Below are 21,187 nucleotides of genomic sequence, written 5' to 3'. Positions count from 1 at the left end.
AGATACTATTGCTGCTGGTCTTTTGTTCTCAAGTCATGAACACTGTTCTAGCTTGCGTTCTAGTGCAGGCATTCCTTTTTTGAAGCACCTACTGAGATGAGGCCCTAGGGAAAGATGAAGCAGGCAAGAATCAAATGATTGTTGTGTATCCTAAGAAATACATGTAGTCAAATACGTCTGATTTAATCTAAGAAAAAGGGGAACAAAATTATCTCACTCAAAGTTCAAGTTGGCTTACTAAACTCTTTCAGTCCATTCATATATGAGAACCATGTTTCCATGTATTGTTCATTTACATGTCTTTTGAAAGAAGATATTAAAGAAAGACTTTCATGAGTTAACCAAATTAAAAAAAAAATATTTAAATTGAGCACAACAGTAGTTTCATTGTGATATGGTCCTCCATGCTCTGTCTTTACTCACTGAGGATTAGCTTTTCCTGTTTATAGTTCTTTTCAGTTGGAAACATACATAGCTTCACCTTTAAAAGGTAATTATAAGAGAATGCTTGTTTCACAGTCATATAACTCATATATATTTTGATTGCAGTCATTGCTGTTTTGTTGGTCTAATATTTCTTTCGGGTAACTTTCTTAGGACTATAAAGCAATAGGAAGTGGATTTAACAACAGTTAAATTAATACTCTGAGAGAAGGAAGAACAGTCCCTTGTTCTTTGAAGTACTAGAGGATTGCATAATAGTTATTGAAATTTTTAAAAAAGGGAAAGAAAGCGCTGAGCACTTCAAGTGTGATTTAATAGTTCAATGGCCATGTATATGTCCAATTTTGAGCTATCATTCTATGTTTTCACTATATCTTTCTATTATGCCATGCTTTGTGCCTGTTTGATCTCTTTTGCTTGCTTTGATACGTAACTTTTATTGTCACCTGTATGCAACATGCTGCTGGGGTCCTCAAGCAGTAATTGTTGGTTGCTCATCCTGTATAGAATTGCTCTATCAATTATGGTGCAATACGCAGTAGAGCTACTGAGATGAAGAGAACTGACGCTGAGAGATGCAGCGGTGACTTTCAGCACTGAGAAAACTTCCGTATGACATTAGTCCTGGCCAAAGCTTGAAAGTATTAACAACATTATTCTGTTGGGAAAAAATAACACGGCATGTTTTCTTCATGTGAAAGAAAATAATTTTTTCTTGCCTTCACAGATAAATCTCCTCATTTCCTCCGTCTGGGGGACGTAGAGGTCAATGCAGGGCAGAATGCTACTTTTCAGTGTATTGCTACAGGGAGAGATGCTGTGCATAACAAGTTATGGCTGCAGGTAAGGCCACATTGGCAGCTGAGCTAAAGAGTATACTTGATTTAAAAAAAAAAATCGCAAATTATTTTTCCTTGTATGTGTGTGGTGGGCACAGGAGGATGGAGTGCAGTGAGTATATGAGTGGGACAGGTTGTCTTTTCTGTAGGTTTAATTTAATTGGCTGCAGATTAATTTCAGATCCATTTTTGGAATATGAATAACAGTGTATAATTAATAAGTGTTTGGGTTAGTTCCTTGTGAAACCTAATGATTCTCTAATGTTATATCCAAACTGTAAAAACAATTTTTCTAGATTCATTCAAAAATAGGGGGGAAAATAAAAATTTAATATTTAAAATTTAATATTTTGAAAGCTCAGCTTACAAGAGCATAGTCCTTAAGTAGGAACTGTCATACTCTGATAAATTTTTTCAAAAATCTTTTAAGAAACCTTTGGGAATGTCTATGGAAATATGAATTGGAAGAGAGCCAACTAAATTATTTTCAGGATTTTTTTGTGTAGGGGTTAATCACAGACCTAAGGAAAAGATGTTTGCCGTGCACATATTAAATTTGCAGTAAATGGTATATAGTGAATTGCAGTTTAGCATACATGTTGGGGAAATGTAAATGGTGCATATAAAGGACTGTAAAAGAACCTGTGAGAAAACAGTGACTAAGGAATGTGCCATACCTTCAGAGAGTTATCTGTCAATCCTGGGGCAGAGATTGGTGGGAGGAACTAAGAGCAGCTCTAAAGCCTTGAGGCTGGACTCAGCACTGATGACTGTTGGTCTAAATATTTGAAGCTAGAATGTAAGTAATATTCTCTGAGCACCTTTATATTGTTATTATTATTTAATTCTATTTGCATCAGAATGAGGAAAGGGATTTAATTAGTTAGAATTTTAAATTCCTGAGAATGTCAGTAGAGACCAAAAAGGAAAATCATTAGCTTACTTTCCTAAACATAGACATCAGGCTTTATTTTATGTTACTTTTAGAGAGGTAACATTAGTGTTGAGGGTCATCATTAGTGTTGAGGTAACATTAGTGTTGAGGGTTGCAGGAGGTTGGAGTAATGATTATAAGAAATGATTATTAGAATCATACCTAGTATAATGCCTGGTGTTGTACTGGGTGTTATAAATGTGTTTTTTCATTCAATTCCCACATCCACTCTAATGTTAATAACAAATGTGTTTCATATAAATCTAATTATCACTTTTGTCATTTATTTGATATGTGGGTATTAGGATAGCATCCTGAATATGTGTAAAAGAAATAAAGTCTCTCCTTTTGTTTAACCTTGTGATTATGGTAATTTCCCCCACAGATATTGAAGTATAAGATAATTCTTCCTGTAGAGTGTACTATATAATGTGCAACCTATTTTATTATCTAAACATCAAATCACAATCCTTCTTACTTTCTCTGTCAGCCTAAATAGTGTTAAGAATGTGTTTAGATATATTTTCTAATTATTTTGCTAATTGTTTTTCATTTAGTTAGGAACATTCTTGGCATTTGATTTCAATTGTGATCTGTATACTCTTGTCTTGGTGAACCAGAGACTCTGGAGTCTGACCCTGGTTTTATGCTGCAGGATTTAATGTGACATTGAAATAAAAAGGGTTTTGTATACTTCAATACCGTTGCCTTGTGGCAACAAAGACTTTGTGGCCCTCCTGGTCTGAGTGGGTTGCAGTAAAAATACTTCTCATTTATTATTTTTTAGACTGACTCATTTCATTATAGTTTTAATAAATTTTCTTGTCCTTTTTCAAATAAAGATGAAAAATAAAAATACTCTGTTTGATTTCTATTCGACTTTCTCTTTTCTCCTCTTTCTCTTTACATTTTCCAAGGTGAATTTATGTATTTCTTGTTTATTTTGGCATTGCCCAATTCAGTATTCATGAAAAAGCTTTTCTGCCGTGTTCAATAATAGACCAGTTAAATTACCTTAACTTATTCTCTCAAATCATTCTCTATATTTAAGATAAATTGAAAATTATCAATTACGTAGTTTAGGAATGTTTTCAAATAAACAAGATTGAACTGTAGAGATAAAGTTGTAGATATATACATATAATTGATATCTGTATCTGTATAGAGTGAGTGACTCAAAAAGTGGCCAATGATTTTTTAAAAAATGATCCGTCTTTTGCGAAAGCAGTAGAAACATAATAAAGGAGGAATAAACTTGGTTCCACAGTGAATCTACAACCCAACACATAGAAACAGATGTCAAGTTATTTTTGCTTGGTGTAGGAAAAGTTTTTAAGGTCGGGAGGCCGAGTTCTTAATTCTAACTCTTGAATTCTTGTTACCCAGTTAATCATGCGTGCTTAGAGATTTCATTAAACTCTTCCAGGCCTCAGTTATCTGTAAAAGGAGATGTGGGCAGAGATCAAAATCACTTCCAGCTATAAGATGAAAACCAGGTCTTTTATTTTTGATGGTCTGAAACATGGCCTTGATCATTTGCTTTTCTGTTGTTGTTTGAAGAAGCAATGTAAAAATTTAAAGTTATTAGTTTTGTATGGGGAAAACAGTGAAAGTGAAATTGAAGTTGCTCAGTTGTGTCCGACTCTTTGTGACCCCATGGATTGTAGCCTAGGAGGCTCTTCCGTCCATGGAATTTTCCAGGCAAGAGTACTGGAGTGGGTTGCCATTTCTCTCTCCATAGTGAAAAAAATCATGCCTTAAATTAAATATCACTGTGAGAACAACTTCTGCTTAAAGTCTCTGCTGGCTGCTGTGAATGTCTGAAACGACTCAGAATGAAAGCCCTTTGCATTCTGTTGCAAATTAATGGAATAATGGAGTAGCAGTAGTATACTGCTGGTCAGGTGTGAAAAAAGTCAGCCATTAGCTTTTTGTGTTCTCCAAATCATCTATGTTATGTGACGTGTGTGGTGCCTCAGTTGCTTAGTGTGTCTGACTCTTTGTGACCCCTAGACTGTAGCCTACCAGGTTCCTCTGTCCATGGAAATTTCCTGGCAAGAATACTGAAGTGGGTTGCATCGCCTACTCCAAGGGATCTTCCCGACCCAGGGATGGAACCCATGTCTCTTGCATCTCTCACATTGGCAGGCAGATTCTTAGCACGGCCTCCACTGCACTGCCTAGAAAGCCCATACCATGTAATAAATTGAGCTGCAATTGTTAAATGTTTGAATATGGGGTAAAAGAACAAAAACTAGAAAAGCGTCCAGTTTTCTACTTTAAATGAAAAATGATACATGACAACTACCATGAATACATGATCAGTTCAGTTCAGTTCAGTTCAGTTATTGCTGTTCTTTGCAATTCTGCATTCAAATGGGTATATCTTTCCTTTTCTCCTTTGCCTTTCCCTTCTCTTCTTTTCATAGCTATTTGTAAGGCCTCCTCAGACAACTGTTTTGGTTTTTTGCATTTCTTTTTCATGGGGATCGTCTTGATCACTCCTGTACAATCTCACGAACATCTGTTCATATTTCTTCAGGCACTCTGACTTTGCTACTTCCACTGTATAAAGATAAGGGATTTGATTTGGGTCATACCTGAATGGTCTAGTGGTTGTCACCAGTTTCTTCAATTTAAGTCTGAATTTGGCAATAAGGAGTTCATGATCTGAGCCACAGTCAGCTCCTGGTCTTGTTTTTGCTGACTGTATAGAGCTTCTCCATCTTTGGCTGCAAAGAATATAATCAATCTGATTTCAGTGTTGATATCCATGTGTAGAGTCTTCTCTTGTGTTGTTGGAAGAGGGTGTTTGCTATGGCCAGTGCATTCTCTTGGCAAATCTCTATTAGCCTTTGCCCTCCTTCATTCCATATTCCAAGGCCAAATTTGCCTGTTACTCAAGGTGTTTCTTGACTTCCTACTTTTGCATTCCAATCCCTTATATGAAAAGGACATCTCTTTGGATGTTAGTTCTGAATGGTCTTGTAGGTCTTCATAGAACCGTTCAACTTCAGCGTCTTCAGCATTATTGGTTGGGGCATAGACTTGGATTACTGTGATACTGAATGGTTTGCTTTGGAAAGGAACAGTGATCATTTTATTGTTTATGAGATTGCATCCAAGTACCGCATTTCGGACTCTTTTGTTGACTATGATGGCTACTCCATTTCTTCTAAGGGATTCTTGCCCACAGTAATAGATATAATGTTCATCTGAGTTAATTTCACTCATTCCAGTCCATTTTAGTTTGCTGATTCCTAAAGTGTTGATGTTCACTCTTACCATCTCCTGTTTGACCTCTTCCAATTTACCTTTATTCATAGACCTAAAATTTTGAGTTCCTATGCAGTATTGCTCTTTACAGCATCGAACTTTACTTCCATCACCAGTCACATCCACATCTGGGTGTTGTTTTTGCTTTGGCTCCATCTCTTCATTCTTTCTGGACTTATTTCTCCACTGATATCCAATAGCATATTGGGCACCTACTGACCTGGGGAGTTCATCTTTCAGTGTCTTATCTTTTTGCTTTTCCATACTGTTCACGAGGTTCTTACGGTAAGAATACTGAAGTGGTTTTCCATTCCCTTCTCCAGTGGACCATGTTTTGTCAGAACTCTCCACCATGACCCATCCATCTTGGGTGGCCCTACACGGCATGGCTCATAGTTTCATTGAGTTAGACAGGGCTGTGGTCCATGTTACCAGATTGGTTGTGCCTTTCAAGAACTCCAAATCTGATTCTGAGTTCAGAAGGCCACCGTAACTCTATGAGGAAGTCAAGCGATAATTTACAAACACTCCTCGTTTCTCTTTCCTCTTTCCATTGCAGTCAAAGAGAACTCCAACCATAGTGGCGCTGGGAGGTGATAGCATTTATACGATATTTAAGGTAGTTTTTTGTATACAAGGACTTCCCTTGGTGGCTCAGACGGTAAAGCGTCTGCCTGTAATGCAGGAGGCCCAGATTCAGTCCCTGGGTCAGGAAAATCTCCTGGAGAAGGAAATGGCAACCCACTCCAGTATTCTTGCTTGGGAAATTTCATGGACGGAAGAGCCTTCTAGGCTACAGTCCATGGGGTCCCAAAGAGTTGGACACGACTGAGTGACTTCACTTTCTTTACTTTCCTGGTGGCTCAGACGGTAAAGCATCTGCCTGGAATGCAGGAGACCTAGGTTCAATCGCTAGGTCGGGGAGATCTCCTGGAGAAGGAAATGGCAACCCACTCCAGTATTCTTGCCTGGAAAATTCCATGGACGGAGGAACCTGGGAGGCTACAGTCCATGGGGTCGCAAAGAGTCATACACAACTGAGCGACTTCACTTTCACTTTCACTTATGTATACAAATACATTTAGAGAATAACTTCTCTCCATTTTTTTAATCCCGTATATCTCATATTTTATTTTGATTTTTAAAATTATTTTTAGCTTATAATTGCTATTTCAGTCATTTTATTGTTTAAAACAACATACCAATTAGGTAAAAAATGGAGCATTAAAAAGCAGATGCAATGAGTTACCTGAGATAATCTGGGATAATCCATAAGGCATATCATAGTAGTTTTGGTGTGTCTTTAATGAGGTTCTTCCCTGCACGGTCTCAGTATAAAATTAGTCTTAGAAGTAGGTCATTCACTCCAGCAATTTAGAAAACAATGACAAGATATATAAGCCAAATTAACCTCCTTGTACATGGTGACTGAACTACTGATGCATGAAACAATATGGATGAATGTTTTTAAAAGTCCACTGAGTGTCAGCAAGCTATAAATCTGGTGAAATCATGAGGCTTTAGGGAACATCATTTCAAAAAGTATGTTATGCAGTTCAGTGATGTTGTATAAGGGAATTAGGATAAAATCTTTAGTTGCTCCTAGAGAACTTTCAAATTCCTTTTCTTTTGTAAAGCCCAGTGAAGTTGCTTTCATCCTAAATATGAACACCACTTTCTTTACAGCTTATAACTTGCAGTTTTTCCCATATGAATAGCTGTTTTTAAAGTGTGCAACAAGTTTTAGAACTATGCGTATTTTGTGTTCCTGAGAAACCCCAAGTGGTAAAGAATTTGTGGATCGTCACTAAAGGCTTATGGTAAAATCCAGATTATGAGAAACAAGATCAGAAATGAAATTTTAATGTACAGTAAAATAAAATAAAATAATAAAAATAAAAATGGGTGGTTATATTCCTGAGAAGCGTCAGATAATTTTTTCACAGGAAAGATGCAAAAATAGGTTATATATTTTCGTGGGTTAAAAACTATAGTCATGTCCTTTTTATCTTATTGCAATCCAATAACATGGATAATAGATAAAGTGATGGCAGGAAAAAGTGAATATGTAAGGAAATAATAACATAAAACAGTAGTTCCAAGTATTTACATAAGAGAAATAAAAGCACATGTTCACAAAAAGATTTGTGGAAAAACATGTGTAACAGCTTTATTCATTATATAACCAGTAATGTGAGGAACCCAAATGTTCATTAGCTGGAGAATGAATTAACAATATGTGGTTCATTCATGCTACTCATCAGTGAGAAAGAGTGCACCACCGACATTTGCACCAGTATATATGAAGCTGAGCAACGTTATGTTTTCAGAAAGACAAGAGACACACAAAACTGCATGTCGTGTACGTCTTTATTTATATTAAGTTTCAGAATAGACGATGTTAATCTGTCATGATAGAAGTCAGAATAGTATTTGACTGTAGAGGATGAGGATTAGCTAGAAATGAGCAGGAAAACTTTTTGAGGTAATGTAAGTGTCATATAGCTTTGTTGGGGTTTTGTGTCTATGGGTATATATACATTTGTCAGAACTTAAAGTTTAACCAGTTCACTGTATGTAGTTTACCTTAATAAGCCATGAATGAGGAAAAAGTGAGTATATGAAACATTTTATCTAATAACCAAATCACTGGCAGTACTAATCAAGCTGTGGATGGCAATAGCCTACAAATCTTACCTCCATTTGTGTCCATTTTGTCTGTTTGAAACCATTTGATTAGGTTCAAAGGTAATTTTTAATTGTCACTGTAAACCAAAGTATAGACTAAAGCATGTTCTGAGTGTTTTGTTATCAGAACATATTGTAACATTCAAGGATGTGAAAGAGTTGAAACAGGGGTTGGGCTGTAACTTATAAATTAGTATTCTTTCTTGAGAGTCCAGTGTAAGTGGACACCTACATGGCAAATCAAATAGAGCCCATTGCTGGAACATCTGTCAGGCCATATGCTTTGGCCTCAGGTTCAGTGTAGAAACTAAAATGCTAATGACTCCATCCATCATTACAGAGCTTGGTGGGCATGCATCATTTGGTTGGACAGAGAAAATTCACCAGCAAAGTTACTGAAAGCAGGGAATTGTATGGGGAGATTTGGTGGCACCATTTGTTTTGGTGAACTGAAATGGGACTGTTTTACGTGTGACTGGTAATCCTATGCAGACTGCCATGAAAGCAGTGGCAATTGGGCCAATCTGTCAGTGATCTCCCCAGGTGCTGGCAGTGTGCCTTCTGAGTGGGCCTGCCAAAACAGGAAAGCCAGCCATCTCTTTGCCCTTCGTGAGGCTCATCACTGCTAATGTAGTGTGATACAGCTAGTTTCTCAGCCAAAGGAAATGTCATTCCTTCTGCAGCAATGGATAATTTAAGCAATAGATTGAGAGTAGAATTAGTACAATGAGATGCAAATTGCTCTAAAAAACAACCAGCGAGGGGCTGACCTTTTGCAGTACCAACTGTTGTCAGCTGAGGTTCATTGAAAATGGTTGCTGTGAAACTTCTGGCCACATAGTGTTTTATCTGTCCAGGCAAATGTAGTCTTGTTCCTATGCGACGTGTGAACATTGTCACATAGCACTGGAAATCAGAAGCGTGATTTAAAAAAATGAATAATTTGAAAGTACAGAAATTTTATCTGGTGAAATATATCACCATGATGTTTCAAATGCCAACTGGTTGTTGCTTATAAAACTCTTCTTGATACTGCCATGCTATAATATTTTCTTATAGTATAAATATATGTCTATTTATACTGTGATATAAAGTGCCTGTATCATGCTTAATTTACACATGGAATTTTACTATCCCTGAAACTATTTCTTTCTGAGAAAAAAATCTGGTAATTTTTCATTTGTCATAATAAATGGAAAATCTTGGAAGAAATTAATCTATTCCTAGAAACATACATTTTATAGTGGGCAATTAATTGAGAAGGAATTTGAGAGGACTATTTCAAAGCCAAACTGATTAAATATTTAACATGTGATTAATTCACATTGGGTACCATGGGAATAGGGGGAGAAAGGAATGAAATATGGTGAAATTGTACTAATGTCTGGATTTGGTGATAGTTCTGACATTATCTTGGTGAAGGTTCTAACATTTTATGGATTATTGGCCCTGAGGCTGACACATAACTGAAATATTAGAATAACAAAAAGCAGTATATAATTACCAGAACCATTAGTAAAGTCAGAGAAATTATGTCAGAATTGCTAAAGGTACATTGTTATCTTGAGACTTTTGGGAGACTGGATACATTTCTTCAAACAGTAGAATATTGGGGACACAGAAGAGGCATTTAATTTGTTTTTCTTTATAGATACTAAAGTACAGTAATAACCAGTGGTTTCAAGCTATTTGGTGAGATATATAAGCTGATTATGAGGAAAACGTTTGTAATTGCAGGGCTGTTGAAACCTAGAATGAGCTACTCTAGAGGTAGTAAAATTAACAATTAGTGAAAGTAGCCAAGCATAATCTGGATAAGCATTTGCTAGAGATGTCGAGGACATTTAAGCATGAGCCTGAATACTTTATTAAGATCCTTTCAGCCCTGAGAGATACTGGTATAACTGAGTAAGAGATCGTATGGAATCAGTCCTGTGCTATTTCAAAGTTGAGAGAGCACTCCAAAGATCGGAGTAAGTTTAATGAAATCGTTAAGGAAAATTTCATTGAGTCTTTAAAGGGCAAATGCAGGAGATGCAGTTTCAGTCCCTGTGTCGGGAAGATCCCTGGAGGGGGAAATGGCAACCCATTCTAGTCGTCTTGTCTGGAAAATCCTATGGACAGAGGAGCCTGGCAGGTTACAGTCAATGGGAGTGGAAACAGGACTGAGCAACTGAGCACACACACATTGAAAGACATATAGGACATGGATAAGCAAGGATTAAGTGGGCATGCTCATCACTGCATTTTAGTGTGTGTGTGTGTGTGTGTGTGTGTGTGTGTGTGTGTATTGGGTGGAAACAAAAGGAGATGAATCTTCTTTCAGTGGAAGGTTCACAATGAGAAGTAGAGGTAAACATAGTTTGTGGAAGAGATGGGACGAGGCCATGATGGGACAAAAGCAAGAAAGAAACTACTGCTGACAGTATAGACATCACGTAGTGAGAGCCTAGGATTGGGCTGTGCCATTGAATTTTGAAAAAAATGTGAGGAGGGAAGGAGAGGGACCAGTGAAAGAAAACTGTTGAGTTTGGATCAGGTTGATACCAGGTGAAAGAGTTTGGGAGGATGTGAGTGAAATAATAAAGACAGATTACTAGAATATTATAGAGTAATAAAGGTTTTTAAATTGCCTTAAGCATTTATTTTTGACAGTCTGTGAATTTGTTTTCTCATTTTCACTCTGGGAATTAATTTGCCTGTTCAACCCAATCATTTACTTGTTTCCCCTTCTACCTTGATAATTGCATGTGAGTTTTCCTAAATAGAAGTGAAAAATGGGGAAATGTTTTCATTCCTTTTTACTCTTTCTAGCCTTAAAAAAGTTTACCAAGACAGTTTGAAACTTGTGGCCAAATTAAATCTCTGGGTGTTCCTGATTTTATTTAGGAGAGTTCATCTAAGAAAAGGCTGTTGCTGCTATCCACCTTGCTTTCTGTATCCTGTGGCTCACAGAGCAGGACTAGCATCAGAGAAGAGCATCAGACATGTCTATTATACTTTCCTGACTCCTTGTAAACTGGTAGATGATCACTAGCCTGCTGCTTAATTCTAATTTTCTCTGTTTATCCTGTTTAAGTATTGAAGTGAAGTGTTAGTCACTCAGTCATGTCTGACTCTTTGCAACCCCATGGACTGTACCCTGCTAGGCTCCTCTGTCCATGGAATTCTCCAGGCAAGAATACTGGAGTGGGTTGCCAGTTCCTTCTCCAATTTGATTTACAATTAATTCTACTCCACTTAAAAGACCATGTTCTATTTGGTAGCTAATAGCTATGACTCTTGTCAGTCCTGCTTTTCCTCAGGACATTGCTTTATTTGAGTTCACGGCATTATATCTTCCTTCTTGACTTCATGTAAAGAATTATAATCATTGGCCTTGAAGTAAAATCACTGACCAATATCATGGATTATATTTATCTTTTACCCGGTGTATATATGTATGTAACAAAGACCATCAGAAAGTATAATCATATTTAATTTGTAGAATTGCTAAATATTCCTGAGGTCATTTTGGTTGGCTTTGTGTGGCTTTCTACCATAAAAAGTTCAATGCCTCAAAGATATAATGCATTCTTTCCTTTCTTTGATTATTCATAAACTCTGAATTTGTTGTCTGCAGATTACATAATTGACTATAAATGAATAATGTGTGGAATATTGTTTGTCTTCTTTATTCCTCAAACATATCTGTAAAAGCCTGGCAGTGTAGAAACTCCAGGATTTCTGCTTATTAATATCTATAAATAACAATTGACTTCTTTTTCTGTACAAGAGTAATACGCTCTTCTACTATTTGCAGAAATGCCGTTTCAGTGTGTTTTTCAGATGTGTCATGTCAAGCACTTTATAACTTTTAACTGAGCTCCTGTGACCAGTGTTACAATATGGGGGCTCTGGCAGTGGGCTGGCTTTCTTCTTAATGAAAAGCAGTCGATTTAAATATGTAATATTTATAAAATTGTTTTATTTTAGAATAAAACATAGAGAAAACCTCACAAAGAGTGAAAAACTATGACTCAATGAATTTTTATAAGATACCCACCTCACAGATCATGGAAAAGACTCCCAGCCATCCGAGAGGCTCTTTTCAAGTTCTCCATCTCAGACACAACTGAGTCATCTCCCTACCCCTATAAATAATAATTATCATGACTTTTAGCCTTTGTTTTTCTTATGGTTTTTGTCATATATATACATATATGTGAGATATATATATATGAAATATATATACTCCTTAGACACTATAGATTAGTCCTATTTTTAAAAATATATCTTTTAAAGTCCTGTTAATCTCTGTGTTTTTCCTGTGGCGTTTTTCCCCCTCACACTTTATCTATTGAGGAGCCCAGGCCCTTTTGACTTGTAGTTTTCACACAGTCTGCATTGTACTGATTGCATACAAATGTCCTATTCAGTTCAGGTTCCTTTGAATTTCCTGAAAATTGGCAGCCAGATCTAGATTCAGGTTTGATCCTCTGGCAATGCTAGAGGTGGTGCATAGTGTGATCACCAGAGGCACAAAACGTCTCATTTCTTTCTTTCTTTTTTTAATCCTCATACCAATTGGTGCTTAATGCCTATATTCATTCCTGGAGGTTGTCAGTTATAATATTCTGGTTTTATTATTTCTTTTGCGTTTTGCTTAATTAATGAAGACATGCTTCTCATCATCTACTATTTGACTACACAGTGACACAGTTCATTTAAAGAAAGGGATGGTAGCTTCTCAACTCTTTCTTTAATTATTGGCTTTTAGTATAATTGGTTGGTTCCTATCATTATCAAAAGATGACAGATTCTTCTTTTTTCTTTTTATTATCATGAACTCATGGATTTATACATATTTAATGGACTTCAATTCACTGCAGTTAATACTGTTTTTTAAACTCAAATCATACCACTTTTTGCTGGTGGTTGGCTCCAGAGTCCTTTTGATATGCCTTTAGTAGTCTTTGATAGCTTTATTGTTGCAAGGAATTGGTTTATGTGATTGTGGAACCTGGATAGGCAAGTTAAAGTCTGTTAAGTCAAGCACTTGGAGAGGGCAGACTGGAATATTCAGCCACATACTAAAGTTGCTATTCATGGGTGGAATTTCTTCTACTTCAGAGAGGCCTCTGATCTACTCTTAAGTAAGATTATCTAGGATATTCTCCCTTACCTAATGCTGATTGGTTATGGACTTTAATCCCATCCACAAAATACCTTAGTAGAGACACCTAGTTAGTTAGTGTTTGACTGAATAACTTGGGACTGTAGCCTTATCAGGTTGACACATTAAAAGAGCATCACAATTATCAAATATACTATTCACTTAGATATTGTTTTATCTTCATAATATTACTATTATTAGAATTTGCAGTTAGAACTTTTGCACAGTTACCTTACCCAATATTCTCAGTATCTTTGTTGAATAAACCTTTACAAAACTGATGTCCCCATTTTTAGATGAAAAGGCAGAGACTTGAGAAGTAATGAGAAATTGTGAAGGTAATAAATAGTCATTTCAAGACTAGACCATAGGAGTCATCTACCATAGATCTATTTACTTGTGACCTCTTTGTGTGGTTCCTCATATTTATCACCTTGTCCCCACATTGCAAAGATGCCTTTGCATCTTAGGTTAAAATTCATTTTTGTGTTTAATAACTGACTTTTATTTTTTGTTAAGCTTGGCTCTAGTAATTTGCTACCCCCAGCACATTTTCACCCTGCTTTATGTCAGAATTACAACATTTGCATCCTCTTTTCCTGTATCAAATATCATTTACCTTGTTCAGTCCTTTCGTTGCCATATAGTAAATGGGTGGTGAACTTAGTATTATAATTTTAGTGTAATTTCTCCTAAAGGAACATTATTTCCTTTTCGTTTAATCTATTGAAGTCAGTATGATTTGTAATGGATATAAATGAGTGCTTTTCCCAAAATAGTAACAGTGTTTCTAATATTTTTAATTTATAAATGTCTAAATTTTGTTTGCTGTGATACTCTTTCATGTTTCTAAAATTCTTTGATTTAATTGTTCAGTAATAATGATGATGATAGCTTATCTCTATGATATCCATGACAAAGAAAAAAAAATTCATATAGCAGACAAGTCCCAGGAAGGAACCCTCAGGTCCTTGGCTGGATTGTTATATGATTCACTGATTCACATCAACCTTAATTTTAGTGGGCAAATTTAAGCTGAGATTAGTTTTGTAAAGAGCTCATTACTGAAAAATTATATGCAGCCCCCTAAATATTATTCTATAGGAATTTAAATGCAAAACATAGAAAAACAATCGCTTGCCCTTTTTCCAGCTCTTAAGAGGATGGAGGAGACATATATCATTATGAAAGGCAGTGAAAAAGAAAGCAATAAATGTAATTTATTTTTTCTTCATATCAGTAGAGAAATAATCTCTGCAAGTGTTCTAAGTACCACATTATTTAATTTTAAATTAAATCAGATTGATTTTATTCCTCAAGTTTTGAAAAGAGAGACTGAAATAAACTGTTCCATATTTTAACCATAGCATATTAACCTTTAGGATTTCAAGCTGAAAGTAACAGAGAACCAAATGTGTTATATCATTAACAGGAAATCCAGAAATGGGGGAGGGGGCGGCTATAAGAACTGTTGACATCATTTCATTTTTAAATTTTTAAAATTTTTCTCAAGAGAGTAAAGTGAGGATTTATTAAATGGTAGTACACCCACAGGGTGAGAGTGGGCAGACTTAGGTGAGAAGCTTCTGACACCATTTTAGATACACAGTCAAGAATCTGATTCTGTGTTTCTCCTTAATGTGACATCCTCATCATTTTATTCATGACACTGAGAGAAAGAAGAGGACCCACTGTGCTTTCTCTAGAAGTGAAGAAATCTTTCTGGAACTAACATGGCTTATTCCTATTATTTTTCATTGGTCAGGATCACACCCATTTTTAGACTTGTCAACTGTTCATGGGAACTGGACCTCCATGATTGTTTTTGACCAATTGTCTCAAGATGAAATATCTTGATTCATAACCTATGGATCTTGTAAAAATATAGATTTTGATTCAGTAGATCTAAAGTGATCTCTCTAAACTTTGCATTTGTAATAATCTGACAGGTCATCCTAATGCTAATGCAATAATAAATACTGGGAAATAACCAATATTACCACTACACTACTTTATGCTGGGAACTGAACTTAGCAGATAAATACTGCATGCACCCTGCATGATGAAGCTTACTTAGTTTAATTACAGGAGTGATAATAGTTAGCAATTCCAATGACTTGCCTAGAGTTACTTGGTAAGTGATGAGTCTCAACAACCTATACTAGAGACAAAATAAATAAGAAAGCATGACAAGGATCTGGGGTGGGGGGTGGGGAGAGAAGAGGAATGAAGAAAGCAAAGTGCTAGGTTATAATCCTTGGATCATATAATTTTGTGTTTCTTAGTATTTCTCAGAGTTGGGGATTTTGCAATGGAGAAATCACATAAAAATCTCCAAGCAGAATAAAGAGCCTGGAACTGAAGAATATAAAGACAGAAAACTATACATGAACACTGCTGCATAGAGATAAAATTATTATTACTTCTTATTTCCGTCTTTCATAGCCCTGCCTACTCTGCTAAACTGGTACCTTGTAGGCAGGCAAAAATCTATTATTTTGGCTTATAAAATAAAAAGTTATCATTACTTTTGAATTCTGAAATGTAAATGTCATAAACTGCTACTTTTAACTTTAATGCATTACTTGAAGTAAATAAAATGCATTACTTGAAGCGAAGTAAATAAAGCAATGTCTAGTGCAGTAGACTATATTTTCTCATTGATATAATGTATTGATCAAGACTTAACAACAAATAATCAACTCATTTGACTGGACCTGTGATACAAATGAAGTAAAAACAGCTCTGGTTTATTTTAGAGGAAATATTACTAAATTTTGTGTCTCTAAACCTAGTTTTGAGTTTTAATCCTGCTACTAACAGGCTATGTATGTGTCACATTTTGATTATATAATCTATAATCTATAAATGAAAATGACTATCACAGAAAATTTGAAATAGAGAACAGTGATAGAATCAGGATAACAGCTAATATAACATGAGGGACATGGAGGGGCTTATTAAGTGATTTTTGAAGAAAAATCTGAAATTATGACTACAATTATTTTATTGTTATTTTGAGAGATAGCATCTAAATATACTATATTCATTAATTTTATCAATATATATCCTATATAAGCATACACGTTATAGCTTTATTAGTATAATAAAAAACATGTACAAACACAATGTAATCAAGATCTCCGGATGGGATCACCTTAAGTAGAGCCCTCAGCATCTCTAAGTTGTGGTTTAGCTCAGAAATAACTTTGTATAAATGATCTCTAGATGTCCTTGAGGTTGTATATTTCTGTAGCTTCCCTTTAGTATTTATTTTAATTAATGATTATTATATATTTTGCTAAATAACTTATGAAAGCCTCAGGAAATTTTACATGACTCTTATCTTTAAAAATATCATGTGTATGAACTTAGTACATTTTAACAAAGAACTTTATCCACAAAATAATAACATACTGCATAATATGATGCTGTGGAAGAGAAAATGCAAGATTTGAAACCCTACCTTCAGGATGATTTCAGTACACAAAAAGGTAAAAGGGCAGATACAGAATATATTATAGAAGTGATTCAAGGTAGAAATGCGGGTTACATTTTTATGATAATCTCTGAGTTTCTGAGACCCTATTCATGACAGTTTCAGTGGGGACGGCTGGTAGAAGAGTATGTTTAAGTTGATGAAATGTGAGCTTGAGGCTGAGAGGACATTGTTTGTCTTCCTATCTCATGTTATTATGGGCCTCATCTAGGAATACCTAAGAGTTATTGGTATCCATTTAGGGTAATTCAGATTTTTCATAAGAGCAAATGACTGATTCCAGCAGAAGTCAGTAGTGGTCTTGTAACTGTTGCAGAGAAATAGAGTAGATCCTCTATTGGCAGGACATAAACAATGGAAAGTTTTTAAAAATTTGGAATTCTTCCAGGCTAGTGAAAATTTCTGAAATCGCTGCTTATAAAGTAAATTAGGGTCAGAAAGTGAGGTCTCACTAACAGTGCAAAAGACTGAAGGACTACGAGAAAATCTTAGCAGCAGTTGTGATTCAGATTGAGAAATCTATTTTAGCATAGGAACCAGGTAGTAGTGAAGGCTGTTGAGCATTGCAGAGGCCTAGGTGAATTTTGGGATCATGAGAATATTCACAGAACTATGGTGGAGAGGATAATTTGACCTGGTAGATAATTGATTAGAAGTCATTGCAGAAGCTGGGAATTCCAGAAGTTAAGAGGTTATTTGAGTGGGATTGTGAAAGAGCGATATGCAAGTGAGAAAACTGGGATAGAGCGTAAAGTAGAAGACACTGTACCTTCCTTTGGGAAAAGTTTGGAGGAAAGTGTTACTGTGAGATGAATGACGACGAAGATGGAAAGAGGAAATAATCATTATTGAGAGTAAAACATTAAGGGTATACTTATAAACTCATCACAGAAGAAGATGGATTTTGAAATCCATCCTGAAAGTGCTAAAAGATGTGAGTGTGTTTGTGCATGAGTAAGATAATTTAGAAGGCAAAGTAGGAAGTGGGAGTTGATTGGTCTTGCCAAAGGAAGAGCTGAGAACTATAAATGGTAGTAAGAAAGGTGGTGGAAGATGGAGAGCACCACCGGAGGTGTAGATTAGGGGAGATGAGGTGAGGGCATGTAGCTGTATGAGTGCTGAGTCATGGTCTGCCTTCTGGTTGGAAAATTAATATTAAATAATGTGATAACTGAAAAAATGCAGGTTGAGATTTGTATGCATAAAGTTTTTTTTTGTTTGTTATGTAATTTATAGAGAGAGAGAATTCAGGTTGCATTTTATGAATTTATATTTTAGGGCTGCTGAGTATAAGCTGCTCTTACTCTTTGTGGGTTAGGAACAAAGAATTAACAAAACACTCAATGAATGAAAAATGTCAATGTCAAATTTGGGACTTTTTATCTGCAGGTATATATGCGTATATAGACACATGCATACATACAAGATAATATGCATATATATATCATTTCAGATACAGAGATGGGTGTTAAAGATACAATAGATTTTAACATTTTAAAACTTATTAAAGTAATTAATGCCTTTATTATTTACTTGTTTAAAAATGCAAGGTATTTCAAACATTCAAAAACATTTATAAAAAAAGCAAAAATTGACTACTAGCATGCCCGCCACTCTAATTTAATAGAAACAGACATTTTGCTTTTTTGTCTCTTAATTTTTCTAAACAACTTTCTCCCTAAGATTTAAACATGTATTTCAGAGGAATATAAGGAGATGTTCTACATTTACCAGGACTGTACTGGTTTTAGTTTGCTTAGTTTAACTGCCATGTTGAATTTTATTGATTGGATAAATCTCAGTTCATTTATCCACTACTCAGGTATATTTTATGGGATCTTTCCCATACTTAACTATTACAAATGATTCTGAGTTGAGCATTCCTGTACATATCTGTGATCACACATGAATGGGTGATCCAAATGTAGAAATGGAACTATTAGGTTCTATGTTTTATGCATCTTCAGCTTTACTAGATAGTAGCAAATAATTTTCTAACATGACTATAACCATTTACCCTTCCATACGTAATTTTACTGGTCTGTTTTACACTATTTGATGAAATGATACATCAAATAATGTAAAAGGATACCAAGAATACTTAGCATTTTACCTACCAGACGTGAGAATGAGGAGCATGGCCATTTATCTTTCATAGTTGTGGCTTTTCTTTGCCGTTTGTGCTCTCTTTGACACAAAGAATTTTTAAATTGAGGCTGAGGATCTCTTTTCATGGTTATTATACATACACATTTTCTCTCTTTATAGCCTCTCCATTTGTTGACAGGATTATTTGTCTTTTTCCTTATTGAACTGTAGAAGAATTTTACATAACCTGACTATTTATCTTTGATGGTTATTTTCATGACAAATATCTTATCATGGTTTGTGTCTTGCTTTTTTCACTTTATATATGATATCTTTCAATATATAGAAGTTAGCAATTTTATTATAGTTGAATTTGTCAACCACATTCTTTATGGTCTTGTGTGAGGCATCCTGGTATTATAAATATGTTTTCCAATAGTTCATTTTGAAATTTGACAGATATGCTTTTAACTTTTAGGTTCTTTTGATTACTTCTTTTAAATGGTATAAATTGGCTGTCATTAATGCCAAAGAGATAAAAATTTGCAAAGAGTACAGATTTTGGCTTGACTGTAAATTATTCATTAGTATTTTATAGTCATCCTGTCATGATCGCATGCTATGCATTTAGAATACTGAGATGCATTGACCATGGTCTCAGTCTCCTGAAGGGAACAAACCTATTAAGCACATGCAGTGCAGTACAAGGGCTAAAAGAAGACTTTACATCTATAAAGCCTGGGAGAAGGGAGATGGCAGTGAATTATTTGCCAAGAAGCCATTATCTGTCCTGCTAATTCATATACTCTGGGCTAATAGAAATTTTATGGAAAACTGAGATTACTATTATAGTTTAGCACTACACTCCTTAAGGGAAACCAATATTAACTTACATCCTTTTTCTGATTGAAAGACAACAGTGAAAATTTGTGGGACTACATGGATATTTTCCTCCTAATTTTACAAATAATAAGTTATCACAGATGTTGTTTGCCAAGATGCTTTAAATTTCTGGAAATGTTAAAACCCTGTTTTATAAAAGATTGGTTTTTGTTTACAGAGACGAAATGGTGAAGATATACCTGTGGCTCAGACTAAGAACATCAATCACAGAAGATTTGCAGCTTCCTTTAGGTTGCAAGAAGTGACAAAAACTGATCAGGATTTGTATCGCTGTGTAACTCAGTCAGAACGAGGTTCTGGTGTGTCCAATTTTGCTCAACTTATTGTAAGAGGTAAAGTAATATTGCTTTCACTTCATGAAATTGCATGGCTTCGTTAGAACAAAACTGACTTTTGTAGATATTTGGATTGATTTTTAAATCTAGTGCTCTTTATCTCAAATCACTGCAAAAACCATATCATTATAAAAGTTCTGAAAATATCTTAAGGTCAAATTAAGACTGTTGCTATATAGTGTGTCAGGTTTTCAGTAAGTGATTTTTATCAAAAGGAATCTATTTAATATTTCAACAGGGCTAAACATATATAAAATACTTTATTTTGCCATCAATTTAAGGCTACCAGAGGAATTGGTGAGGGATTATGATACATTGGTACTTTTCTTTAGTGAATACTGGAAAAACAAGTACAAGTGCATGTATAAGTACAAGTATAGTACTTATACTTGTATAAGTATAGTATAAGTAAGTATAAGTATAGTACTTGTATAAGTACAAGAACCATGTATATTACATTCACTGAAAATTGACTGAGTCCCTATATAATTCACTCTTCTAGGTTGTGGAGATACAATGGTTAGTAAAATACAAAGACCCTCCTCTATGTATATAGGGCTTCCCTGGTGTCTCAGATGGTAAAGAGTCTGCCTGCAGTGCGGGAGACCCAGGTTTGAACCCTGGGTCAGGAAGATCCCCTGGAGAAGGAAGTGGCAACCAACTCCAGTATTCTTGCCTGGAAAATTCCATGGATGGAGGAGCCTGGCAGGCTATAGTCCATGGGGGTCACAAAGAGTTGGACATGACTGAGCAACTTCACTTTCTTTTCCCTATGTAGCTTAACACTGAAGTATAATAGGCACATCATATATAAAATTGTAGTATCACATCATGGGATGTGTTATGAATAAAAATAAATATACAAAATGAGGGGGATTGATGGCTTAATTAAGATGATCTGAAGGCCTCTTTGTGAACATGACAACTGAGCTGAATCCTTCAAAAATGAGAATGTCAGCCATGTGAAAATTTAGAGGAAAAGCAACTATTGATAAATAGACTATCATGCATCATTTGTTTATAATA

The 21,187-nt window shown here is 35.3% G+C and overlaps 1 protein-coding gene across 10 annotated transcripts in view; it reads left to right on the top strand.

The window, feature by feature from the left end:
* Positions 1 to 21,187, top strand: part of PTPRK (protein tyrosine phosphatase, receptor type K) — a 618,081-nt gene that overhangs the window by 321,494 nt on the left and 275,400 nt on the right. For all 10 annotated transcript variants that reach the window (XM_018053187.1, XM_018053185.1, XM_018053194.1 and 7 more), the window contains exons 5-6: positions 1,172 to 1,287; positions 19,984 to 20,158. In XM_018053187.1, the coding sequence (XP_017908676.1) occupies positions 1,172 to 1,287; positions 19,984 to 20,158 (291 nt within the window). The remainder of the gene's footprint in view (positions 1 to 1,171; positions 1,288 to 19,983; positions 20,159 to 21,187) is intronic.

Source organism: Capra hircus, chromosome 9 (assembly GCF_001704415.2).
Source record: "Capra hircus breed San Clemente chromosome 9, ASM170441v1, whole genome shotgun sequence".
Taxonomy (NCBI): Eukaryota; Metazoa; Chordata; class Mammalia; order Artiodactyla; family Bovidae; genus Capra; species Capra hircus.
This window is presented reverse-complemented; position numbering and strand designations above follow the sequence as displayed.